Consider the following 27,182-nt stretch of genomic DNA (forward strand, 5'->3'; position numbering starts at 1 on the left):
TGCACTTTCGAACAACTTAAAATGCGAAGTTCCACTATCGTTGATTAAACGGACCATACAGGTTTATCAAGACAAGTAAAGTTATTTTAATTCAATAAAGTACCAGATCCTTTAGGTAAAAGTCCTAAACCACACTGTAAAAGGACTTCAATGTGAAGGTCCTGCATTGAAAACATTTCTATGCAAGTTTAATCATAAAAAAGGTACACAAAGTTAAAGTACTCAAATATGAAAAATACAAAAATAAATATCAGAAAATGTTGAGACTACCTACAGTGGAAAGTGTGACAATCCAAAGACAAGCAGCAAATCTGCATGTTGTATAAGTGGGAATCATGAAGTCATTGCTACTTAACAAAATCCATGAAACTATCCACGTCCAGTCATTGATTAATTAACTGCAGCTAGCGATTATAGCTGCACTGTTTCTCATCTGTGAAATGTGTCTTAGAATAAGGAGAAATGTATAAAACACATTTTGCATTGGTATACACACGTGTGGTAGTATGTGTCTGCAGTGGTTGAATAGTCAGAAATCCTTTATTCGTCCCACAGCGGGGAAATGTACTCTTATTATAAATAATGATATACATACAGCACATTACAGTACATTTACTTCAGTTATGGAAGTGTGTCCTGTATTCTGATGACTGAACTTGATTGAGTATTTTTGCATTATGAGTTTTGCACACTGAGCTAAAGCAGTTAAATATTGTATCAAGACCTCAGCTGACACTTTGGAGAATGTAATGTTGCTTTAGGGTTTTGTGCTGCGAAGGTATTTTTAAAAGAAGGTAACGAATAGTGAAAATAAATGGCACTGAGCCTTGTCATGGTCAAGTTGTCAGTCACAGTTTAAAGTGTTCAGATGTGTAGAGTGTGTTGAGCGTTCATAAACAAAGCAGGGCATTCTTCAGGCATGTCCAAACAGCGTGACTGGGTGGAGCGGCTTCCCCAGAACCACAAAGTGACTCGTCTGCCAAGGAAGTCTTTTTTCTGTTGGGGAGTGGAGAAGGTGTGCAGCTGCTCACTGTCAGAGTGTTGGGCTTAAAAACAACATGGCTCAGCAGAAATGGATTTTAACTTGATATGTTTAGTCCACTACCTTTATCTCACAGGTCCAGTTAAAAGACCGTTTGCAGATAACAATTTCATAAGCACATCAAACATGATGAATACTTTGTGACAGAATGCTATGTGTTGGTTTCAAATCCTTATCACAGTGCTGTAATCACTGCACTGTCACTGGATTCGTGTCAGAGGGAACAAATAATATCTGACCTTCCTCTTTTCACAACAAAATAATGAGTATGCAGTCACCATGTGACAGTGTGTTTTCCCCTTTATATATAGTCTATGGTTTTCACCCTATTTCCTCCTTAAAAAAAGCAAACACGCATAGTGCTTTTAATAAATGCTGACTCACCTAAATTTACCACCAGTGTTACAAAATCTGCCACTGATAAAAAAAGGTATATCTCATGTTTAACCAGGCTAGCTGTTCCCCTTGTCTCCAGTCTTTAGATAAACTAACATCTGCTGGTGTATAGTATACAAGCAGTGTTGGAAGAAGTACTAAATTCCTTTGCTTGTGTACTAGTGAAAGTAAAAATACTGTTGTCGTAAAATAATCCATTGGAAGTAAAAGTCCTCATTTCAAAATATTACTTAAGTTAAAGTAGAAAAGCATTAGCTTCAAAATGTACTTAAAGTACAAAGAGTACTTATATGACCCATTTCAGAATAATATAAAATACAGAAGTATTATCAGCTAAATGTACTTCAAGTATCAAAAGTAAAAGTACTTTTTATGTTAGAGCTTTTTATTATTGTAGTTTGACAATGTGGACCAAATGTAATTCACTAGAAAGACTGTAGATTAGTAGTACAGTACTACATTATGCTATATCATGTGCTCCATGAGGACACAGTAGCTAGTAACTAGTGTTAACTTAAATTAGTAAAAAGTACAATGTTTGGATTTGCCTCAAATTCAAGAGTTTGGTTTGCTATGGTGTGTATGTGTGCGTGTGTGTGTGTGTTGAGGGAGGGGCGGGGCTTGTGTTGCTCTGCTTATCTCCGCCTTTGGACTTCACAATAAGTGCCCTTAGAAGGAGAGCCTGTCAGACTGTTAGAGTGGCAGCAAATCTTCCCTTCATCAAACCTCCTCTTCATCAGTGACCGTTAGTAGCCTATGGATATTATAATAAAGGCGAATTAGCCTGTTAACCCCGGGTAAGTGTGATTTAATGTTCCTTACTTTGGGCGCATTAAGTGTAACTTTATGAACTCATACAAAACTTTCCGCTCGTGTCAGACTGTTCCTCGGTTTATTTAACCTGCAGCAGTGCGGCTCTATTCAGATTTAAGGCGATGTCTACAAACTAATCCAGTGTTTGTTATGCAGGAGATAATCTCCATACATCTTCCCTCCGACTAGACAGGGGCAGAGGTAGGGGGCTGTGCCGGGAAGAAGCGGTGCGGCGAGGAGGAGCGCAGCGCGGTCCCGGTGGATGCGACAGCGGCATGGAGATGTTGCGCCGTTCCTCCGTGTTCGCGGCTGAAGTGTTTGACCGCTCACCGACCGACAAGGAGCTGGTGTCCCAGGCCAAGGCGCTGTGCAGGGACTACATCCACTCCAGGCTGAACCGAGCCGGGATAGGCTGGTCCAAACCCGAGCACGGCCTGGCTGCCTCGGGGGGGGCTCTGGGGGAGATCTCCTCTGTGCTGCTGTGGCTGGGTGAGTTGTGAGGAGAGTCAGTGTGGAAGAAGTACTTCGATCCTTTACTTAAGTAAAAGTAGAAATACTTTGGTCTGAAAATACTTAATTACAGGTGAAAGTCCCGAATTCAGAATGTTAAGTAGAAGTATGCTTAATGTACATGTAAGAACATTTAAATGTTGTATTTTGTTAATATTAAGGCCATTAAAAATATATATATATTGGTAGTAACGTAGGCTACTGCAGTATAATGTCATGTGTTTTATATGTAAACAGTATCTGGTATTTATTAGTGTTAATACATGTAGTGGAGTAAAAAGTAGCCTACAATAAATGTTACGAACTGTTAAGGAGTATAAGTATAAAGTAGCATGATATGGAAATACTCAAGTAAACTACAAGTATGACAAAAATAGTACTTAGTAGTACGGTACTTGAATAAATGTAGGTACTAGTTACTTCCCACCTCTGGTAAGACAATGGTAGACCATACACTGCACTTTATAAGAACGTCATTTATAGAATAGAAGAGAGAGAAAGAGTCATGGTTAGTTCAATGGTATTTACACCAAATGCACAGTATTTCCATAGTATTCATTACATAAGTTTACATTTAATATATGGAATACACAGATGTCATGTTGTCGGTATTTGTATAAAGAGATCTGTGGACCTGAACTGCATTGTACATTTGATCAGTGTTTGAACAAATTATTCAGTTTTTTACATTAGTAAAAGTTTTAAAACCATGATTTAAAATGTACAAGTAAAAGTGCTGTACTCCAAATATCAAGAAAATGAACTAAAAGTATACATCCTGGTGGAGGTTTGACGTCATTATTTAGAAATGTGTTTTGGGATTACCTTTCATTTTCCCTGGAAGACCTTGAAGTGATTCCTGGTATTCCCCAGAAAATGAGGGCGACAGTTTCATTTAGGTAACGTTTGCTCACTGAGAAAGCTGATACTCCACCCGTCTGAAGTTTGCCTTTATCATGTGCGGTTATCACCCCACCTCCCGTTTAAATAGTTATGCGATTTATTGGAAACTCAGATGTAACAGACTCTGAGTTTGTTAGAAACAAACAGGGAGGATGTTTGGGAACTCTTTCTGCCTTTATAAACGTTATAAACTGTGCTCAAGACAGAGTTGGTAAACCTATGAGGCATAATCTAAAGATCAGATCGATTGCTTTTGGACTTTGTTTTCTTTAAAGTCTACTAGATATGATGTAATTCCGGGTTAGACTAAAACTAATCATCTACTGCTCGTAAACCTGTAAGAATTTATTTTTGAAAAATAAAATGTTCTGCTGAGAAAATGTAGGCCTATATATGTAGAGTATATTTAGCTGGAGCCAGCTGCTTGTTAGCTTAGCTTAACACAATGATTGGAAACAGGAGAAAACCACTAGCATGGCTCTGCCCCTAATAACACCTAATACACTATATCTCTCATTTACACTTTATATTTTGTTAGTTTTATTAGTACAACAACTGTGTAATGTAAGAACAGCACTTATTTTTGGCTCTACCAGTTAATGCCTACCTTTAAACAAAACCACGTTAGCTGTTGCATCCTGCCTCCGAATGAAGCAGCGTGACTTTTTCACTTGTTGTGCTGCTGGCTTTAACAGCAACTCTATGACTGATGAACAGAACAAAATAGGGCCATTGGGTTACAATGAATTTATTTCCAACATGGGAAGTAAACTAGGGAGACGTAGGCGATATTGACAGCTCCTGCCGCTGCTACAGAATTTATCCTTCAAAGATGGCCGCCCCAGAATACCTTGCGGTTCACTATTCAACTGACATGAGAGCGGTATCAATATTCATTGTTTTGGTAAGACTCTTAACCAAAACCAACTTTAAATTGAGACATTTAGCTTGTTAGTGGAGAAGAGTAATTATGTCAGCCAACGGACTTAATTTTGTCTGTTATAGAGCACTATTCAGCTAAAGCTAACTTTAGCTACCATAGTATTAGTATACCAGACTTAGGAGGCTGAAGCAACCATACCACTAACATAATTAAATCAAACAAGGGTGCCTTACTACTTCTTAAAAAGTAACCACAAACACACTATTTATAGTTTAATGAGTTTAGTCTCTTGTGTTTTGGCCAGGTGATGAGTTGGAGTACCTTCGACCCAACGTGTACCGCAACGTAGCGCGACAGCTCAACATCACCGTGGCCTCAGAGAACATTGTGTCGGATGCTTTCCTGGCTGTGGCTGCAGATATATTCTCCACAGGTGGGTCCACATCAGAATCTGGCTGTGTTGTAAATCAAGCCTCACACACAGACTGCATCATGGGAACTAACTTTAGTGCCTTATTATTAGGAACACAAGGTTGGACAACAACAAAGGAAGAGTATTTGTCCTTTGAGGGAAGTTCTTCATGTTGTTATCATCAGGGAAGGAGGAACTTCAAAACTTAAGCCAAATACAATAAAGAGATTTAAAAGAGTTTGGAGAACTTCTGTTACTGCTCCTATTAATGCTTTTATATTGAACAATTATAGCAATGTTTCTCTCTCTAAAATCCAAACCTTTCATGTAAACAGCTCTTTTGCAGACTGCAGGATTCTGTAGTCAGAGACATTATGTTGCAGTCATTACCCCCTCAAAGAACAAGAGAGAACATTCAGTCCATATTAGGCTAACATGTTGCTGGAGCCACTGATTGTTACAGACAGTTTGGACCCCACCCAGGGAGATCAGACATGAGCCTCAGCGGCTTTATACCTTCTGGACTGTAACAAAGCAAACAAACTGCTCCTTAAAATGTGTGGAGTCACTTTGAAATATCACTTCAAACACATTACAATGACAGAATTCTACTTTAATCCAAACATGCTCTAGGATTTGGAGAAATACATTGAAGTATAGGCTTACATTTCAGGTTGAAAATATAGTGTGTGAATGTGGACAAACAGTCATTCTGACAGTGTAGACATGTCACTGTGAGGAGGAAGTCCTGGGCAGCAGCAGATTACGTCCTCACTGTTCCTCAGGGCACAGATAAACACCCTACATCATACATTACACCAGAGCCGGGTTCTTTTTATTGAAAGTGGTTTCTAATGTGGAAGCAAAGTTAGAGAGCAACCCATATCCCTCAGGAGCTGGGGGGGGGGGGGGGGGGGTCAGAGGTAGAGGAGACTCTGAATGAATGCTGATGCTGCGCTGCCTGCTGGATCTGTTCACTGAAACACTGGGGGAACCTTTGTGAATATTAAACACAGGGGTGCTGTAGTGCTGCAAGACCCTCGCTATATCCATCTGAAGGGGGGTCCTGAAAGGCCCCTTGCATGTTTTCCTTTTTGCCCTTAGTAATTCATTGATCAGCAGCAAGGCTGGGCAAAGGTGTGTGTGTGTGTGTGTGTGTGTGTGTGTGTGTGTGTGTGTGTGTGTGTGTGTGTGTGTGTGTGTGTGTGTGTGTGTGTGTGTGTGTGTGTGTGTGTGTGTGTGTGTGTGTGTGTGTGTGTGTGTGTGTGTGTGTGTGTGTGTGTGTGTGTGTGTGTGTGTGTGTGTGTGTGTGTGTGTGTGTGTGTGTGTGTGTGTGTGTGTGTGTGTGTGTTGCAGTGGAGTTTGAAGATGGGCATGGTGTGAACAAAAGGTAAACTTTTTAGACATGTAATCAACATATTGGTAGAGAGAATAATTGTAAATATAAAAATATACTTTGATAATATGAAGAAATAAGAAAATTCACTTGAGTTTATTCATGTGAAATTGACCACACTTTATTAATGTGTTTATAGTGATTTCAATGTAATAATCTTTATGTTGAAAAATTCTATTTTAGATCTATTTGAACACATAGATTAGTTGTATGTCCAAACATTAATTAAATGCATGTGTACAGTGGTAAAATAAGTGTGTTAAAGATTCTAGGTCATAATTCCTAAAAAAACATTTTAAATTTCTTAGAATTTGGAGGAGTATAGATACGTTGATATCTATTCTGTTTTATGAATGAGCAAATACACCCAATAATATTGTGTATATCTCCACCTACTCTTAGGTACATCTATTATTTTAAAGGAAAATTGTGATGTTTAAAAACGCGGTGTGAAGATTGAAAGAGCAAGTTTTTATCATCCTGGAGGGCTGCTACAAAAGACACTGTTGAGTTGCATTATGGGAAACGTGTAGGATCTGATATTGTTAGCTCTTGATAATTGCCAGGCCTCTTTGATCTTTTATTACTGTTTTCTAAGTTTAATGCGTTTCTCTTCTGGAGCAATCTGGAGCAAAACGTTTCACACCATGTAGAGTATCATTCTGCAAATTCCAGATCTCAGAGTTAAAGAGAAACATGACCTCCGTTTATAAGATCCAAGGAATGGATGGCCTGACAGTAACAGAAGAAGATGGATGGAGTCGAGGCTCCGTCTGTGTCTGCGAGACGTGTAAACACTGCAGGAATAGTCTGAATCTCTAACTGTAAATGGTGCGGCAGCAGAAAGCTTTTCTCAACATGTGAACTAAGTTTGAAAAATGATCTGCTCACTAATCTAGCGAGGCATACTGCCCGCCCGCTGGCCCTGTGTTTGGGTTTCCTTCTCCGTGGGACAGACTAATGCCTGGCTGCTGTTTAGGTTTCATATCTCTGAAGAGAGCTGCTGACAGATGTTTGCTGCACTGAAAACTAGTCCAACTCCTCAAAGAGGCCAGAGTCACTACACTTACATTTACCATTTTCCAAGAACACTCAATTCTTCAAAATGTTTTATTATTGGTGAAAATGTTGCAATGTGTTCACACAGTGGCATGTGAACCCTTGGAGTTTCCTGGTTTTCTGCATGAATTGGGTCATTGAATGTGATCTGATCTTCATCTAAGTCACTATTATAGACTAACACAATCCGTTTGAACTAATAGCAAAACTCAAGTTTTTGAGTTTATTGTTCTTGTCCATTTTGAATAAATCATTCAATCATTCACAGTGTAGGTGAGACAAAGTGAACCTCTAGACTTTAACAAAAGCTAATTGAGTTAGGAGTTATCAAACCTCATTTTAATCAGTGAGACACGGTTAGAAGTGTTGTTCGAGCTACTTTGACGAATTGAAATTACTCTTACAATTTAATTTGCTATTCACGAGATGCATTTTCTGATGTGAACTGTGCCTTGCAAAAAGAGATCTCAGAAGACCTACGGTCAAGAAATATTGATTTGCATAAAGCTGGAGAGAGTTACAAAGTTAACTTCAAGAGTTTAGATATTCATCAGTCCACATTTTCTATACATGAAGACTATTTAGTACTGTGGCTACTCTCCCTAGAAACAGGCATCCAGCAAAGATGACTCCAAAGGCACAACGCAAAATATTCAATGAGGTAAAAAGTACTTAGAGAAACAGCTGAAGGCTTGTTGTTAGAGGTTATTACTGCCAAAGGACGTTCAACAAGTTAATACATCCAAGGGTTCACTTCCACCAGCACTGTTAATGTTTAATGGGTGTATTCATTAAAGACATGAAAGATTATAAAAGTGTATGTGTTATTAGCTTAAGCACATTGTGTTTGTATATTGTGACTTACATGAATATGAGATCACATTTAATGACCAATTCATGCATAAAACCAGGAAACTCCCAAGGGTTTACATACTTTTTCTTGCCACTGTATATCAGATAGCAGTATATAAAGGATGTCTGTACAGTATATGTGGTTCTGACTGAGGCACATGTTGTGTGTCTCCTGCCAGGTGTGACCTGGGGGAAGGTGGTTTCTCTGTACGCTGTGGCCGGAGCCTTGGCAGTGGACTGTGTTCGCCACGGACACCCAGCCATGGTTCATACCATCGTGGACTGCATGGGGGAGTTTGTGCGCAAGAGCCTGAGCTTGTGGTTAAAAAGGAGAGGGGGCTGGGTAAGGGGATCGTCTTCTTTAAACTTTACGTGTCTGAGTGTTGCTGATGGAGTAAATCGAGTGCCTTTATTTCCTCTGTTGTAAACTGAAGGTCGTATCTATGTAAAATCAATATATTTGACCATATTGCTTGAATATTAATTATTTTTTGATTATTCATCATTAAAATGTTTAATAATATGGAAGCCCAGGGCAGACTTTATTCAACTGATAATGTACAATTACAAAGGAGAATGTGATTTCACAACACTATAGTTGATATATTTGAGTAACTTTTTTTTATAGATATTATCATGCATTATAAGATTATATACAATTTGCATTTCCAACGTTCAAATATTATTTCAAATTTGAAGATTTAAATGCAATATAAGTAATATACTTTCTTATAATATAATAATATAATATAAAATTAAAACAGCAATTGACATTTATTTTTCAAAGTCATATCTTACTGGACAATATTCAAATGTTAGGTCAAATGTTTTCATTAAAATGCAGTAAAAACACTGTTGTTTGTACATTTTCGTTTAAATGTGCATGTATTTAATCAAATAACATCTACATATGTGGGAAATGATAAATGTCATTTCCATTTTGAAATGACCTAATCGCTATAATAAGGTCCGCTGCCATACAATTTTCTCTCAATCAACTAGTAAAGAATTGATTACTGCAGTAGCTCGTATGAGGATGAAACCACTTCCACAGCTTCAGAACAGAACTCTTCTGTATAATACTGTTAATGGGAGAAGCCTGTCCTATCAAATCCTGCAGAAACAAAAAGAAGGAACCAGAACAGAACAAGGCCTGGCAGTGTTACTCTGTGTTCTGCTCTGATGGAAACAGCACAACAAGGGAACAAATGTGCCCTCACTCAGACTCATGGCACCGAGTCTGTTATGTTTGCAAGAGAAGTGGAGGGGGACAAAATGAAGAGCAGCGCATTGTATAACTGACCTCTTAGGCACAAATGAGGAACTCTAACTGTAATATTTCTACACTGGGAGATAATGTCAGCATGCAAAGCTAAATAACATTCTGTGATATGAAGGATCTTAAGAGGGAGACATGTTTAGTGTCAGAGCTGACACTAAACTCTGCTCTCTGTGGAATCTCACTGTCTATGAAAGACTTTTTGATTAGATCAGTATCAGTAGAAGTAAGACTTGCTGAGATTACAGAGAGGGCTTTGGCTTTGAAATAACATATTTGTGGGCACACCTCCTCATTGCATTCTGAGAATGTCGACAAATCAAAAACACATGTGGGATTTATAAGGGCTCTCTGTTGAGTGTATGCTCCAAATTCCACAGTCTGAATTCAGTTCTGTGTCCTCTCTGCTCTTCCAGGTGGATGTTACAAAGTGCGTGGTGAACACTGATCCCAGCTTCCACTCCCACTGGCTGGTGTCTGCCGCCTGTGCCTTTGGACACTATGTGAAGGCCACCGTGCTGTACCTCCTGAGGGAGAAGTGAGAGACAACGTCCCACACTGGATGAAGCACTCTGAGCAGCACTGTACACCAGCAGCACTCCACTGAAGCAGCACTGCTTTGGATTATGTTTACACTCATCTGCACTGAGCCTTCATGGATGAACACCCAGGCCTTCATGAGGACTCTGCTGTTCTTTCTACATTGTATATTTATTGTTAACGGTTATGTTATGGCACACGTTTGATTTGAATGTATAAATTACACAATGTTTTTAGCTTTGAATTTTCCCTGCACTTTTTATGCTGTGTGTTTTGGCAGTGGTTTGAATCCCCCTAGTGGTTGAAACGGTTACTACTGTAAATAGATGACATCTTGTTTTTTCACTTCTCACCTAGATGGCCTTAACCAACAGGTTAGTGCATGCTGGGTAAATGTAAAATACAACATGATTTCCTCTTACTAAGGCACGCTAACAAATATAGTATTTTCAATAGTGAAACACGCAGCGCTCACTCAGACAGTACTTCACAATCAACACAACTTTCTCTATTCATGTTCAGTGTATTGCTCTTCTGTTATTGCAGTAATGCAGGTGACATTTTATATTTCTCTGAGTTACAGCACTTTGATAACATTTCATTTATTGAGTAAAATATATTCATTCATTATTCATATTATCTATGAATAATTTCACTTTTATACGAACGTTATGTATTAGGAGTTTCAGAAAATAAACAAATGTTTGTGATTCATCTGCAACTGTAAATATTTACAAAATAAATGGTTCTTACAAAGATCTGTCAAGTCAGCAGCAGTAATTGTTAATTCATTTTTATTATTTATTTGTCTTGTTTTTCCACAAGGTTAGTAGTTAGACCATTGAATGGGTCTTTTTGTAGTTTCAAGAAAGGAAAGTAAATAAGTCTTTCTCCAACATCTCAGAGAAAATACATACATATTAGTTATTGTTCTTTTGTGGAAATGCGTTCTCTTTACTGTTTAATTTGATCAATTCAAGGCAATCATTATCAAATTCTTAAATGTTCTTTTTTATTTATTCTCATATTGTGTATGTCCAATACATGAAATGTATAGGTGACGTCACAGACACTACGTCCATTTTTTTATTAATTCCATGAGTCTGAATTATTTGACGTGGTTTGTCAGACTAAATATAAGCAGGTGAGGTTATTAAAACGCCATCTAAAAAGCAACTATTACATTTCACCGGTCTTACTGTAGGCTATTCCATTTTAGTGTATATACTTTTTTTGTCCTTTATAATACAAATCTGTTTCAATCGCCCTGCCTGTCTGTCTGTCTATCTAAAGGCTCTCGTAACTTGTTGAATGCAAGAACAGAACAAATGGTAACTGCTGAATAATTAGATAAGGGTGCGGCATTAGTATACACATATGTTTTCATCTGTAACTGTTTTCAACGGACCGAATACGTCAGCAACTACTGATTGGTTAGGGCGACATTAACCCTCCCTCCCAGCCCTTATTGGATGTCGTGAGAAAGGTCCCGCCTCTCTCCAAATTCCTCAGCAGGACTTTGCTCCCATTGGTCCACCCGATCGGAGTCCAGAGAACAACAAACAAGATAGGGTGAAGACCGTCGGGATGGATGCAGGTAAGCAATATTTTAGAGTAAAATAACACGTCCTTTTCTACCTTGACAAGCTAGTATTGTCGCTAAATAAGTGCAACAACAACATGTCATACTTGTCAGCACATTCTCTGTTCTGCCATGAAAGGATTGCCATCTCCAGCTGCCAGTCTAACACGTATTGCTTTGTAGCCTCAGTGACGTTAGCCTGCTAAAATGATGACTAAAGCTAACTGCTAACTAACATTAGCCTGCTGTTATTGCGAAATGTGTTTGATTCCTCACTTTGACAGCTTGCTTCACAGCCGTATAACTTACTGTACGGTCTCATGTGTTAGTGTCATCTGTTGTTTAATAAGTTTCACGTTTGATAATTTGCCTCCCGTCCTTGGTTTGACTGTATGTGCTAACGTTATGTTACGCCCAAGATGAACATCCAGTCGATGCACTGTCACCATCACATCAGTTGTTATGCTAGTGTTAGCACCGGGAATGCTATTAGCTTTGAGAGAGGTTAAGTTATATGATATGCAGCAACATTTACGTACTGTAGAATAGTGTCCAGATAATGCGAGCAGACTTATTAATTATTTTGAAAAATGTCATTTGACTGCAAATACATACCTTCAGTTTTTATTAAATAACCTGTATATCCCAGCTTTCGTTTCCCAAGCTGACAGATAATGTCACTGAGCTAGCAACTTCTCCTGTCTGTTGTTAGTGATGTGGATCTCATTATAGTCTGTCGTAAACTCCTTTACCAGTAAATAGTTACGACAGAAAAACAACTTTTAAAATATTTAACATTCTTTCTTAAAAGGAAATTAACCCTTTAATGACGTCCATTACTATAAGGGTTTGCCCTATTTTCTGTCTGGCTTTGAGCCACGTATTTTAACTGCAGTGAAAATACTGGTCATTTCTTTGGCAAATATTGTCTTTTTAGCTGCACTGCATTTTTTTTGATAACTAAAGTTACTTTTCAGATTCTGATAAAAAATGTAATCAACGACTAAATTGTTATTGATATTATGGACAAAGATACAAATTAATGATCCCCTAGGGACATTTCGAAACCAGCCAAGACAAAAAAGTTAAAACATAAAAAGTTTATCAAAAAGTAAATGTACATATTAATGATTATAATCTATTAACAAAATATATATCATAACGAAATGGGCCATTCTGCATAATGATTATAACGTTCATGGTTATTTTTAGTACTTTTAAGTGTATTTTGATGATAATATGTGTACTTTTACTTTAAGAAACATTTTTGAATATGATTAAGATACTTGCGATATAGTTGTGTTAATTGACCGTTTTCTGACATCCATTCATTTTCATTTAGCAGGGATCATTCTCCTTCACTTGCTCCCTAGCATAGACATGAAGACCTAAGTTAATATAAAGAAAAACATAGATTAAAAATCCTAGATGCTTTTCTAGATTGATATATAGAAGATTCTTCCTGGAAGTCACTTCTCAAGCTACTAATGTCTACCACACCTTTACTCCCTGACAAACAGAATCACTTGTAAGTGCTTATCGGATAACAACCTTTCTCCTCAGTGATCTCTCACACGTATTACATTTTACTCTGTCCTCTCTTGCAGCAACCTTGACATACGACACACTTCGCTTTGGAGAGTTTGAAGATTTTCCCGAGACCTCAGAGCCTGTGTGGATCTTGGGGAAAGAATACAACGCACTGACAGGTAGGATAGTGGAATATAACCTGTGTGTAAGAGGAAGTAGTAGTTAAGTTATAACTTGAATGCTTGTCTTTGTGTTGTGGTTGTATTGTAATATGGTGGTCTCTGGTCTTCATGTAGAGAAAGATGACATTTTATCAGATGTCACCTCCCGACTGTGGTTCACATACAGAAAAAACTTCCCGCCAATTGGTAAGTGAAGAAATTGTGCGATATGGCTTAGTCACTAAACTATACTTAACGTTTCTGGAGATTTGTGTAATATGGGTTTTCATAATCATTTACAATTCTGGAATGTGTTCCAGGGGGGACAGGACCAACATCTGATACGGGATGGGGCTGCATGTTGCGGTGCGGACAGATGATCCTCGGGGAGGCCTTGGTGTGTAGACATCTAGGCAGAGGTAAGACAACTTTCCATTTTTATTTTATTTGTTTTAATTCCCTTTGATTATAGACGGATAAACATAAAGGTAGGTGACACCAGATTGTATGACTGAATGGCACTACCATGTCTTCTCCATGGAGTAGACTATACCATACAGAGCCTGTTAGCACAGGCCTGATAACTGTTGTGTTGTTCTCAGACTGGAGATGGGCCAGAGGCCAGAGACAAAGAGAAGAGTACATCAGTATTCTCAACGCCTTCATTGACAAAAAAGACAGCTATTATTCCATCCATCAAATTGGTAAGTAGTGAGTGTCAGACCCTTCCAATGTGACCAAGCCCTCACTCTGAAAGAGCTTGCATGACAGATTTCTGTTTCTGTTTATGCAGCCCAGATGGGAGTTGGAGAGGGAAAGCCCATAGGCCAGTGGTATGGACCCAACACAGTGGCCCAGGTTCTAAAGTAAGTTCTGTAGAGAAGATACAAGATAGTTTACATTTTATGGATCCAATTGATGGTTATTGATAATATGAATTACTATATTGATACATTTAGCAATAAATATGATCCTATTTTATGAAATGCCCATCAGAGCCAGAGGCGAAGTATTCAAATTGCCAATGTAATGCCCTAGAGATATTTAACTTGCATTGCAAGGATAAATAGCTCAATAACTTCAAATTAAGTGTCATATCGTCTTTTCTCAACAAAAGAATATGTTTACATTCCATGTTTCTGCTCTACAACAAACAACTGCATGCCTTTTACCAATTGTCACATTTGAGACAGATTTTCTATTGATCAATCTACTAATGACTTGATCACCACTTCTTCAATTTAGGTCTTTGATTTTATTGAAAATGTTCACACAAATACTGGAACCGCTTTCCAAACTTGTCAAAACGGAATAAGAATATAAGTACAGTATGAACAAGTGTCATTGAATCTTAAAAGGCCACCAGAACTATATGTTTACGTTTTTTGTAAAACTGCCCTTATGTCATTCAGTCATTGTGATTGAGACACACACACTGGATGGCATCTATTAGTTTGTATCAAATATTCTTTGTCTTTTATTTTATTGTCCTCTCTCACCATCTATTCATCCATCCCACAAACATTTAGGAAGAACAGACAAGATACAGTGTTCACGGAGGAGGTTCTAAGCATTTCAAAAAAATGCCTTCACAATTGAGTAAAATGTACTGTCTTTCTCTCAGGAAGCTGGCAGTGTTTGATACGTGGAGCAGATTAGTGGTACACGTGGCGATGGACAACACTGTGGTCATCGAAGAGATCAGTGAGTGCTTCCTGTTTCCTGAATTTGCATAAGCAGTTTAACTTGTGCTGCAGGTTAGACTGTGGACCACGCTGGGATGTTTACAGAAGTACTTAAGCTAAAGCTAATTACTGGTCAAAGTTTCTGTGTGAAAACAAACATTAAGAAGCTTATCCCTCAACAGTATTCTGGTGCATGTCCATGTGCAAAAAAAGTCTTAACTTTCCTTTAGTGGAAAGTTCTAATAGGTAAGAAGCTTTGTGTTCACTGTTAGTGTTTTACTCAACTGCTGTGTTTATACCGAATGCCAAGCAAATGTTCACGTTGGGTTACACTCGCAGGCACGAGGAGCACTGAGGTCTACGATATGCTACATTTGTATCTGCTCTAAGGAAATAACGACACTGAGATATTCTCTTGTGGGTGTTTTTATTGTGAACACACCATAACCAGGTCTGTTTAATCCTTTTCTGACTTCTACTCTACTTAATGAGCTGATAATGCTTATTCTTTACAGTTTTTAGGAACATAAACCACACACTGTATGTTTTATCTTTTTATCGCAGTATAGACAATAGCCATTAAGTGTGTTTTTGTGATCATTTTCCCTGCAGAGCGTCTGTGTATGCCCTGGCTGGATGTTGAAGGAGCCTGTTGTGAACCAGAGGGAGCAGGGGAGCTGAACGGCTGCCCGGGGGGGGCCTGTGCTATGGCTGAGGAGGAGACGGCTCTCTGGAAACCTCTGGTGCTGCTCATCCCCCTCAGGCTGGGCCTGAGCGACATAAATGAGGCGTACATCGGAACCCTCAAGGTGAAGTACTTCAGCGTACATGTATGACTTTAATCTTGGAAATCGAGTATCCCCGACACCACAGTTACTTTTGTTGTTAAAAAAAGAAACAAAGCTCACACAAATAATATAAAACATAACAAATGGTACGCTTATCGAAATGTTCCTAATGTCATTTGTATGTTGTGTTAAACACTAAATCGGCTAAAAAGATGGAAACAGGTTCATAAATAAGCACTGAGGCAAAGCGAGCTGCAGCGGGCTGAGATAAACCCTCTCGTCTCTTTTCACAGCAATGCTTCATGCTGCCTCAGTCCCTGGGGGTTATTGGGGGAAAACCCAACAGTGCCCATTACTTCATTGGTTATGTCGGTATGTCTGGTCTCTGTTTGTGAAATAAACACTCAGTTGTGCACTGCACACTCATGCTCACCATATTAATTCCTCTTACACCAAGAAAACAATCTAATGATAAACACGCTTCCTTCCTCCCAGGAGAGGAGCTCATCTATCTAGACCCCCACACCACGCAGCCTGCAGTGGAACCCTGTGAAGACGGACAGGTCCCTGATGAGACGTACCATTGTCAGCACCCCCCCTGCCGCATGCACATCTGTGAGCTGGACCCGTCCATCGCAGCGGTAGGAATGCTGGGGAGGGTTTTATAGCACACAGCTTTCCTATCTCATACTAAAGCTCTTTGTTAAAGTGTGAATGCAGCAGGCCTGTTTACAGTAATGTTCCGTAGTTTACTGTTTTCTGGTGTCCACCAGGGTTTCTTCTGCAGAACAGAGGACGAGTTTGATGACTGGTGTATGCGCATAAGAAGGGTACGTTTCCGAACAGCGATCTTTTGTTGCTCCATTGACTTGTCCATGACAGTTAACCCTTGTGTGTTACGTTAAAAAAAAGTGACTCTGATGTTGTTAGGATCAAGATGTCCTAAAAACCAAAATATTATAATAAAATATTATTTTTCACTTTTACTAAGTTTATAAACAAAATATTTATTTATTTTTTGGGCCGCCTGATAGCTCTCTTGGTAGAACTTGCAGCCCATGTACAGGTTTGACTCTGAACTGCGTTTCTTTAAGTGTGTCTTCCCCTCTGTCCCCCCTTTCAAATCTATTCCTCTAATGAAGGCTGAACTGGCCCATTTTATTTGATGATAAACACAAAGATAAAATGATCTTTTGTATACGTAATTCTAGAGAGATTTTTTTGTCACAGACTGGGATGTGTCAATAATTGGGAAAAAAAGTATTTTGATTAAGTTTTATTCTGTTGTGCAGGAAAATAGCCTTTTTTGGCCCCACATGGGAAGATGGCTCAATCTGGTTAAACATTTTAAAAACTACAATATTGAAGCCAGGGCTCTATATAAAAAGCCTGACATGAGAATGTTAGTTTTTTTTAATTGAATAGGTGTGAATAAACAAATGTGGTTTTAATAGGGACATGTTGTCATTAGAAATCTGAGTGTCTGTATTTTAGGAGCTGAGGTTGAACTTTGAACATTTGATTACTCTGAGTCACTCTCGTAGACATCCTGCTGAATACACACACACACAGCTGAGGGAGGGCATTCAGCTAGCGACTGAATATGGGGACGATAGGTTGAGCCGTGGGTGGAACGTTGCCAGGAGTTCAATGTAAAGCCAGCCCACATTTTAGTAATGATGTCAAGTTCTCTGCAAATCTGGATCACTTCCGTTGTACCCCCGTTTTTAGAGATGTGGGTCAGGAGGAAAAGAGAGGGTTTTATTTTCTGACACTTTGAGTCTCCTGACACACCGGGGACACATATTTATGTATATAAGACATCAAAAAGTGCATTTTGCATAATAGGTGACCTTTAATAGCCAAAATGATTAAACAATATAAGTCATATGATGCATAATGGTAAATATAAGCATCATTTTATTGTTGGAATGTGTACATGATAACATGATGGCCCTTCTCTTGCAGCTGTCCTGCAACAGGGGGGGCCTGCCCATGTTTGAGCTGGTAGACAGTCAGCCCTCCCACATGGTCAGCGTGGATGCCCTCAACCTTACTCCTGGTAAGTGAACTTAATATTATTTTTGCTAAATATATTTAAAATAATTATTCCAAATGAAATGTAATGTTTTCCTTTTCTACGTGTTGACGTTCCCTTTGCAGATTTCTCAGACTCCGACAGGTTGGAGCGGTTCTTTGACTCGGAGGACGAGGAGTTTGAGATCCTTTCCCTCTGAGGAACATTATGAACAATGATATGCTGTTCTCGACAAGCGGCAAAAGATTCTCACTCTCTTCTGTGCTTCAGAAGGGAGAGCCTGAGGGGATGAACATTAACTGGAGCCCTGTTGAGCGGCTCCAGCTCCGATGGTGTAGTCAGTGTGTCACACAGCGTTCAGCAGCAGCCTCTGAAAGCTCTCTGTTCCTACATTGAGACTGCCTGGCTGGAAGTCGTAGCAGGAGCTCAGGATAAATTCTGTATGCACATCTTCACATACATGTTTCCATGAGTCTTAACACTTTAAATGTTTATTCTGAAGTGATATGGTGCCTTTCCCTGACTCCATAAGTTAAATTGCCATAACAGTTTTATGTTGTAAGAAACTCGATGGTTTATGATGCCCATGGCTTACGAGGTTTGTCCCTAATAACTAAAGTCTGTAACAGCCTGTAATGAAACCAAATTAAGTCAAATCTACAGATAAGTTGCATTAATTACTCATGCAAAGTAACCCTGACAACTTTTGAACACACATTAAATAATTTGATTATTTATTTAATCAACACAGCATATAGACCGGTGAACAACAATGTAAGAGGAATTAAAACAAATAAAGTCAGAATCTGATATTTGACAATGGCACATCATTTATTCAAGTTTAATTTATTTAAAAAACGAGACTGCTTCACTTCCACAGCTCTCCGAGAGGCAGGTTCTCGGCTGCGTTGATATTGTTCAGGCTATGGGTCAAGATGTTCTCGTGCACATCCTCAACACTCTGAGAAGCATCAATTGCCTATAACACACAGTTTAGATCACGTTAGATTTTTTAAATTTTTTAAATGACACCTTGAAATAAATGTAGGATCCAGACCCCGCATCTTACCCGCCAGTTGACTGAGGGATCCTTCATCAGGTGTTCGAATTTCTGCTGGACCGCTCTTTGGAAAACACTAGTCTCGTATCTCTCTTCTCCAAACTGGCCTCTGAGAGCGGCCTCTGCCGGACTGAGCTGCAGGAACATCACCAGGTCCGGCTTCGGCAGTCCCACGTCAGGCTTCATGCACCAATCCAGACAGAAACCCTGAAGGAGAGAACATGTAAGAACGATGCTGTCTGATGAACGCAGAGTTTGAGAAGCTGGGGGGGGGGGGGGTCTCACCGGCTTTGCACTGGTGAAAGCGACTCCGGAGAACGCGTATCGGTCTACAACCAGAGTGGTGCCCTGCTCCAGCTTCTTCTTCATTAAAGGTCTGCGGTCACAATATAAGGCATGTAGGCTATTACTTACACAGGAAACTAATGACAAAAGAATATACTTTTTTCAGATTTATCTGCAACAGCGCAACATTTAAAGGGTCAATTTATCAATTATCCATCCATTATCCATCACTCAACACAATAGGTAGACAAATGTGCATACAGCAAAACAATATGGAGTGAAAGGAATTTTGTTAATGTGCTTACAGCACTGAAAAGACTAGTGTCTCTCTCCAGAAATAGATATTCAGCTTAGACAACCCATGCACTTCAGTCACTTTTAATAAGGATTTTTATCAGTACACAGTGGCACTGGGGGGCTCAGTCAAATAAAAATAGTAGCTTAAACTCAACTTTTTAACAGTCTAATGTTTATTAACCTACAACTCGAGTTGCAATATTACCTAACGTTAACTACAAAACGAACGACCCTTATAAATTGTGAATGTGTCTCTAAACTGAATCCTTGACATTTTTTGTAGAACTTTTTACAGCCTACATTTAGTATCATGGCACAAACACCCACTTAATATTCATAAAACCTTCATTTACACTATCAAATACATCTGGGCTTCCGCTGCTGTGACAGGAAAGGAGTCACTTACTTATGTTACTTATTGCCAGTGGTGGAAGAAGTACTTAGAAAAACTTTATTACAAGTGAAAATCCCAAATTCTAAATGTTACTTAAAGGGGACCTATCATGCAAAATGCACTTTTGTACGTCTTTTATACATGAATATGTGTCCCCGGTGTTCCAGGGAACTCACCAAGTGTCAGAAAACACAACCCTCTCTATTTTCCTCCATACCCAAATCTCTAAAAAAGGGGCTGCAATGGATCTGATAAAAACTGATCCAGATTTGAACACTTTACTGACGTCAGGAAAGTGGCGCTACGGCTATTGGGCCAACTCTCCACCTATCAGGGGAATGTGGGGTTGGGCCACGGCCGGCCATTGCCGCTCGAAAGCGCTGGAGACGCTGTAGTACATATGCCAGGCCTGTAAGTGGCGCTGTAGTCTGCCACAAAAGCAGCGAAGAAGACTTGGTTACCATGGCTACCCTTCTGTTTATTCTCCGCTGTGGCTTTCTTTCTCCCTCCCCGAGGCAAGCGTTTGCTCCTTCTGCTGCTTTAATTCAATGCAACCCCTCCCCGTCGAGGCAAGCACTGTAATTCTCTCCGGTTAGTCCACCAGCAGATGACAAACACCCACCTCTCCGCCTCTTCCAAGGAACGAGGGGACCGTGCGGCAGAGTTTCAGTTTCAGTTTGTTTCGCCGGTCAAGATGTCCGTTAAAGTTTAAATCTTCCGGACAAAATTAGAAAAGTGCCGGTCAAAGGTCTTCTTTGTTATTTATTGAGCTTTAAAACAAATGAATAACGACTCTATATAGGCTATAATAAAACACGGAGGACGGAGATCTCTTTTTCTCCCCCTCTTCTGACAGCCCAGCAGCTGATCAGAGCGGCTCCCCTCTCCTGCAGGGGGGCGTGGTCAGCTGCAGCTCACAAAACAACACATAGAGCGAAATGAGGCATGGCTAAAATGCATGATCTGTTTGGTATTTCGAAAACAGAAACGTATAAATATACCTTATATACAGGGGTGCACATAACTTTTTTAGTGAGTTACTCAGATGAGTACCAGGAGACAGCGTTTGGTACTCACCCCACATGAAGCGTGGTTTTAATAAGTGCAGTCTTCCTCACTGTCCTCCTCAGTGTCTCCTTCACTGTCCTCTATTTACACTTCTTGCATGCTAGATGATGAAGATGCACCTCCCTGTCTCTTTTTAAGCCTCCGATTTGCTTTCTCCAAAACTTGTTGCCAAAACTGTGAAGTCCTTGCATTTCCTGAGGCCAAGTTGAAGGATCAAATACTAAGAAATTATCACATGACTTGATGACCTGATTTCAGAGGAGGGAAGTAACAAAGTACATTTATTCAAGTACTGTACTTAGGTACAATTTATGCTACTTTGTACTTCTACTCCACTACAGTTCAGAGGTAAATCATGTACTTTTCCTCCACTACATGTAGTTAATACATTTTAGTTACTTCACAGATCTGGATGAATGATGTGAAATATAATCAAGTCTTAAATCAGACTTTAGTTCCACCTGGAGTAAATTCACAAGCTACCCTGCAGTATACAAAGTCATTCAAACTCATTTTTAAACACTTTAATGATCAATAATTATAAAACATATCATATACATTATTATGAAATGGACCAATCTGCAAAATGACTACTTTTACTGTCGCTACTTTAACTAGGTGTTGATGATAATACTTTTCTAATTTTACTTGAGTAACACTTCATCCACCTAACCCTGTCTGATTTCAAACTCTTCCATTAACAGCCTGAGTAAGTTTGCAGGCAGCTGTGTGTTTTAACTGCAGCAGCTTGACCACAGAGCGTGACCGTTGTGATCAGCTGATTTTGCGCAGTTCTCCAGTGTGTGCGCGGGGCACAGAATGTGCACAGGGGAGTCTCCCACTGCAGCCAGTTGATGTAGTTTTGGTACAATTCTGTTGTAGGCCTACACACTGACGTTAACAGCAGCCCCGTCTGTGCACACGGCGACCAACTCTGTCGTCCAGTGATCTAAGCCTCTTTCTCCTGTGAAGCTTCACAGGTCCGTCGGTTATGTCCTGCGCGGCACAGCCAGCACCCAGTTCAATCAGTCATAGAAAGTCCGAAGATTTTTGCAGGGAGCGAAACGGCAAAGTGGCTGCTTAATGTCTTTGTTTTTTTTGGACATGTCTAATAATTTACTCCACTGAGTGTTGACAAGAAACACGTATAGACGAAATATGTGTTTTTGTTTTGATGACCTATCAGGTACGCAAAGGCGCGTTGTGACACAAGTGACGTTACGCATTTCAGATTGTTGCCGCGCATGCGTACCTGCGTACCAGTTATGTGCACCCCTGCTTATATAGGTATGGCCCTACAATATATCCTTTAAATATAGCATGATAGGTTTCCTTTAAGTAGAAGTATAGCCAGCTAAATGTACTTAAAGTATCAAAAGTGAAAGTACCCATTGTCAGGGATGCAAACTTGTCACCTTTCGGCGAAATTCGCCGTTTTGAATCCAAAATAGGTCGTTTGTGTGATTCATGTAGATCTGCAATAAAAATATTTTTGGGGTATGGGGGGGGGTCTGGGACCCGGAGTAATCTGCGGCCGCGAGCTGTGATGTGCCATCATGACACGCATGGTGTTCTTTTTTTATATATTATAATGAAGCACGAGCTGTGTGCTCGAGTCTTCCTGCCTGTCGGCTCTGCTCATGGATGTATAATAAGGCTCTGCTGCTCCGGGATGAGGGTCTAGCTTCAGCAGCTACATTACCTACGGGTGCGTTCGTTAATATTAACTGTGCGGTCCGGAGTCACTGTGGCACAGACTGGACCGCTGGTGAACAGCTGTTAGAACAGGCCGTTCAGGTGTTCAGAGCAGAGCTCCCTGTCGGAGCGGCAGAGCGTGATGTGCACTGAAAAGTGTTCCTGTCGCAATATTATCGTTGAGCTAGCTAACTAGCATACATTGTCACTATCTGCTAACGTTAGCTTTAGCCTTCGTTTTCAAATAGTTTTTTTCATAGGCTATAAACGGAGGTGGTATAAGTATAGATCTTGTACTTAAGTAAAAGTAGAAGCACTCAGGTCTTGTACTTGAGTAAAAGTAGAAGTACTCAGGTCTTGTACTTGAGTAAAAGTAGAAGTACTCAGGTCTTGTACTTGAGTAAAAGTAGAAGTACTCAGGTCTTGTACTTGAGTAAAAGTAGAAGTACTCAGGTCTTGTACTTGAGTAAAAGTAGAAGTACTCAGGTCTTGTACTTGAGTAAAAGTAGAAGTAGAAGTCCTGCATTCAAAATGTTCCTCAAGTAAAAGTAGAAAAGTATTCTCATCAAAATATAGTTAAAGTAGCGACAGTAAAAGTAGTCGTTGTGCAGATTGGTCCATTTCAGAATAATATATATGATATGTTTTATAATGATTGATCATGAAAGTGTTCTCAAAGCTGGTAAAGGTGCAGCTAGTTTGAATGACTTTGTATACTGCAGGGTAGCTTGTGAATTTACTCCAGGTGGAACTAAAGTCTGATTTAACACTTGATTATATTTCACATCATTCATCCAGATCTGTAAAGTAACTAAAGCTATTAAATACATGTAGTGGAGTAGAAGTACACCATTTACCTCTGAACTGTAGTGGAGTAGAAGAACAAAGTAGCAACACATTGAAATACTTAAATAAAGTACAAGTATCTCAAAATTGTACCCAAGTATAGTACTTGTTGAGTTTATGAACTTATGGCGCGTTTCCACTACAGCGCGGAGCACGGTTTAAGAGGGCTGTGACGTCAGCAGCCCGTCTTTGGTTGCGTTTCCACTTGGCCTAGTACCGGCCGGCGGGTCCTAATTCACAGTTTTTCTGGCCTCATAAAATCGTGGGTCTAGGGCCAGAGACAACGAGGCTGAGTCGGGCTGAGTATGCTAAACTAGAGAGAGAATCGCTGGCAAGGGGGCTACAACTACAACAAGATGGACATATTTGACCGTGATTTAATTGTAATACACGTTTCAAAATGATGCCGAAGTAACAACATACTGATACCGGTTAGTAAAAACCATGAATTAATGCTTTGACAAGTCTGCAGACAGACGGCAGGCGAAAAACCTTTTAAAATGCGTGTTTTCTAAATGGAGATTGGCTAAGCTAACGCAGTATATGCTCCGACCGTCCACACTCACAACAACGGCCTATACAGACATAAATAAAGCAGCGACTGTATTCGCCATGACACAGGCAGTCTGTGGTTTGTACTTGTTTAACTTTTGTCTAGTTTCTGAACATATATGAGGAGCTGTGAGCTTGAGTGCTAACAGCTAACGGCTGTGTTGTTTTTCTGGGGTTCTCATTGAAGATGACGTCACGGCTCCGCCTACACTGCGTTACTATAGATACTACCCCAGTTCCTAAACTGTAATGGAAATGCGCCATAAAGTGAGCCAGTCCTAACGAGGCCTAGCCATACCGAGCGAGGCCGTGTAGTGGAAACGCGCCATTAGTTACTTTACACCACTGGCTATACAGATAGAAAGACTAAGCCTTGCACAGAGGCATGAAAATACATTTTCAAAATGCTCAACAGTTCTGCCAAAATTATAAACTGACTGCTACACAATTCAAATAAATGCTTTTATACATTTCTATTAGATGTGACTCTTTGGCGTTTCTGTTATTATTAACTGCTTTAGTTGTTCTGACTGCTAAAATCCTCTGTTATTCCTCATTTTAAAAGCCGATATTCCGTGGGGTCGGGGGGCTCGGATCCTTGTCACCTTTTTCGTACCTGATGAGTTTGCATCCCTGTATTGTGCACCATGGCTATTTAGAAAGTATTATATTATATTAATATGGAATATGAAATGATTCCTTTTAATGTCTTACAAATACATTGTTTTGTACATATTGGTAGTAACGTACTGCATTATATCATATACAACTGTCATGTATTTGATATGTCAACAGTAGCTGGTAACTATTAGTGTTAATACATGTAGTGGAGTAAAAAGTACAATAAATGTTCCAAACTGTTAGGGAGTAGAAGTATAAAGTAGCATGAAATGGAAATACTCAAGTATGGGATACGTTTGACAGATTGGTACTTAAGCGCATTACTTGAGTAAATGTAATGAGTTACTTCCCACCTCTGCCTGCTGCTTATACTTTACTGAAACACAAAGAGGCAGCAGTCTTACACCAGCTCCCAGCGGTTGGCGGAGAACAGCAGGTGCACGGTGTGGTCCTCCAGGTCACTCTTGTTCTCCAGGTAAGCGCTGATCAGCTGTCCGATCGTCGTGGTCCTTTCTGGCCCCAAGAGACCGCCCCACAGCTTTATACGTTAATGTTGCACAGAAATGAAGGGGTATATTTGCTCTGCACACCTGCACAGGGATGAAAAACAACGAGCCACACCTACACTAACACAACTCCCAAAACAAAATTAGCATGACTTACCCGGGAACCTCATCATCTCAGCGGGCTGGCCGCTCTGCTGCAGCGCGTGCACCAGCTTCTTGCACTGAGTGGTTTTCCCGGCCTTGTCCACCCCCTCCAGCACGATAAGAGCTCCTCTTTTACACGCCATTACTGCGGTCTGTTTACCGTCCTCTCCCGGGGTTAACGAACACAATTCTGAGCTAAATCTCCCAGCTGAGCAGGAAGTTCCTTGTTACCATTTACCCGCCTTTTACTGAAGCAAAAATATCAATAAGGAAGTACATCGGAAATACATTGACGCACTTCCTGTTTCGGTTTTTTTTTTTTTTTTTTTGCAGACATGGCACTTTCAGCACATTAAACAAAGTACAGAACAATGTGTCTGTTAAAGGAAAGACAAATACCCATCCCCTATCCCCACCCCTATCCCATTAGGTCATGGTCAGAGAAAAAAAAAAAAATAATACAATAAATACAATTATAAATACAATAAAATAAATAACTCACATCACAAAGTCACAAGTAGCAGGAATACAACCAATTCACATTGAGTAGAATAATAAATAACTAAAAAACAATTAAGACATGGGAGAACAATAAAGGATACACAGAGTATTGGTCAATATGAAACAAGAAGAAAGAAAAGTATGGGACTCTCTCATCCCCCACCCAGCGGGCTCCACTTAGGCCACGTCAGTCTCAGGGGAAATAGAGAGTTTGCACCTATTACAGGACTCACTTCTCTGCGGAAATATTTGAGCCAATCTAGCATTGGTGAAGTGGGCTCTGTGGAGCACCTTGCACTGCATCAGGCCATGCCTAGCACATAATAGAGGAGGAATGCACCGGACCAAGAATATCCCTCCACATGCTGTCAGATATGACTACACCCAGGTCACATTCAGGACTCTTTAAGGCAGGGGTCTGCAACCTTTTTGACCAAAAGAGCCATTTTGCCCCCTTTTCCAACACTTTCTTTTGTCTGGAGCCGCAAAACATATTTGATAGCTTATAAAGTTGTATATATTGTTATATCATAGACAAAAACTACAGTTTTTTTGCATTTATTATGTATTACATTATAAAACTGTTAACCTCTAATAAGAAACAAAGAAGAAACAAAGAATTCTTATAAGGAGAATAAAAAAATATATACACAGGCCTACTTTAAAATAAATTAAACACAGCACTTGGGGAGTCCTCTGCACATTTGAAGAAAAATAAATACAATTTAAAATTGACCCACTTTGAAATAAATAAAACATATAGCTGCACCCTAAAAAGAGTTAAAGGTAGGGTATGTAAGTTTGAGAAACCGGCTCGAGATCGCTAGAATTTGAAAATACACGACCGGAAAAAATCTGCCACTTCCTTATAGAGGCCCTCCTCCAACACACACGAACGCGCACACGACCAATGGGGGCACGAGATAAATTTGTGCACAGATGGAAGGCTGACAGGCAGGTAGGCCATACAGCTATTTTAGCCGGGCCGGCTAAAATGATTAGTCGTGTTTTTTACAGTACTACGGTTTCCACAGATGAAATCTTTTTATGGATTTTTTGTCAAAGCACTTAAAGGTGGGGTATACTGTTCATTTACCTATTGTGAGTCGCCTCGGATAAAAGCATCACATGGAAATGTAAATTTAGCAAGAAGTGGCCATTATTACATTACATACATTACTACATTGCTGACTCAATAAACTACACACCCGCCAGAACACTGCGATCATCAGATGCAGGTCTATTAACTGTGATTTTATAGTATGTCTGCACTTTATGTGCTCATTTCATCATTCATGTATTTTTATATTCTAAAACATGTTTTCGATGGACGAGAGTGAAAAT

At 39.7% G+C, this 27,182-nt stretch overlaps 3 protein-coding genes across 8 annotated transcripts; 2 read left to right on the top strand and 1 right to left on the bottom strand.

Annotated features, from left to right (window-relative positions):
- Nucleotides 1-2,114: 2,114 nt before the first annotated feature.
- Nucleotides 2,115-10,861, top strand: boka (BCL2 family apoptosis regulator BOK a). 3 transcript variants are annotated; one of them, XM_034140876.1, is made up of 5 exons: nt 2,115-2,235; nt 2,408-2,740; nt 4,852-4,980; nt 8,446-8,609; nt 9,962-10,861. In XM_034140876.1, exons 2-5 carry the CDS (start codon nt 2,527-2,529, stop codon nt 10,085-10,087), a joined length of 633 nt encoding a protein of 210 aa, XP_033996767.1. In that variant the 5' UTR covers nt 2,115-2,235; nt 2,408-2,526; the 3' UTR covers nt 10,088-10,861. The 3 variants fall into 3 exon arrangements, with proteins under 3 accessions (XP_033996767.1, XP_033996768.1, XP_033996769.1); XM_034140877.1 differs by having other exon boundaries at nt 2,441-2,740; XM_034140878.1 differs by having other exon boundaries at nt 2,445-2,740.
- A 735-nt stretch (nt 10,862-11,596) lies between these two features.
- Nucleotides 11,597-18,679, top strand: atg4b (autophagy related 4B, cysteine peptidase). 4 transcript variants are annotated; one of them, XR_004556732.1, is made up of 13 exons: nt 11,597-11,682; nt 13,275-13,376; nt 13,494-13,565; nt 13,679-13,777; nt 13,961-14,062; nt 14,152-14,224; nt 14,983-15,062; nt 15,656-15,852; nt 16,125-16,203; nt 16,327-16,472; nt 16,619-16,661; nt 17,800-17,893; nt 17,980-18,679. XR_004556732.1 is itself a non-coding variant. In XM_034140879.1 (13 exons), the coding sequence occupies exons 1-13, from the start codon at nt 11,673-11,675 to the stop codon at nt 18,066-18,068; spliced, it is 1,200 nt and encodes a 399-aa protein (XP_033996770.1). In that variant the 5' UTR covers nt 11,597-11,672; the 3' UTR covers nt 18,069-18,679. The 4 variants fall into 4 exon arrangements, 3 of the variants coding, with proteins under 3 accessions (XP_033996770.1, XP_033996771.1, XP_033996773.1); XM_034140879.1 differs by having other exon boundaries at nt 16,605-16,661; XM_034140880.1 differs by having other exon boundaries at nt 16,605-16,661; nt 17,995-18,679.
- dtymk (deoxythymidylate kinase (thymidylate kinase)) lies at nt 18,677-25,601 on the bottom strand. Its single transcript, XM_034140883.1, has 5 exons — nt 25,351-25,601; nt 25,092-25,200; nt 19,215-19,305; nt 18,939-19,136; nt 18,677-18,848 (listed from the first exon to the last, which is right to left on the bottom strand). Exons 1-5 carry the CDS (start codon nt 25,478-25,480, stop codon nt 18,738-18,740), a joined length of 639 nt encoding a protein of 212 aa, XP_033996774.1. The 5' UTR covers nt 25,481-25,601; the 3' UTR covers nt 18,677-18,737.
- Nucleotides 25,602-27,182: the final 1,581 nt, after the last annotated feature.

Source organism: Trematomus bernacchii, unplaced genomic scaffold, assembly GCF_902827165.1.
Source record: "Trematomus bernacchii unplaced genomic scaffold, fTreBer1.1, whole genome shotgun sequence".
NCBI classification, from domain to species: Eukaryota; Metazoa; Chordata; class Actinopteri; order Perciformes; family Nototheniidae; genus Trematomus; species Trematomus bernacchii.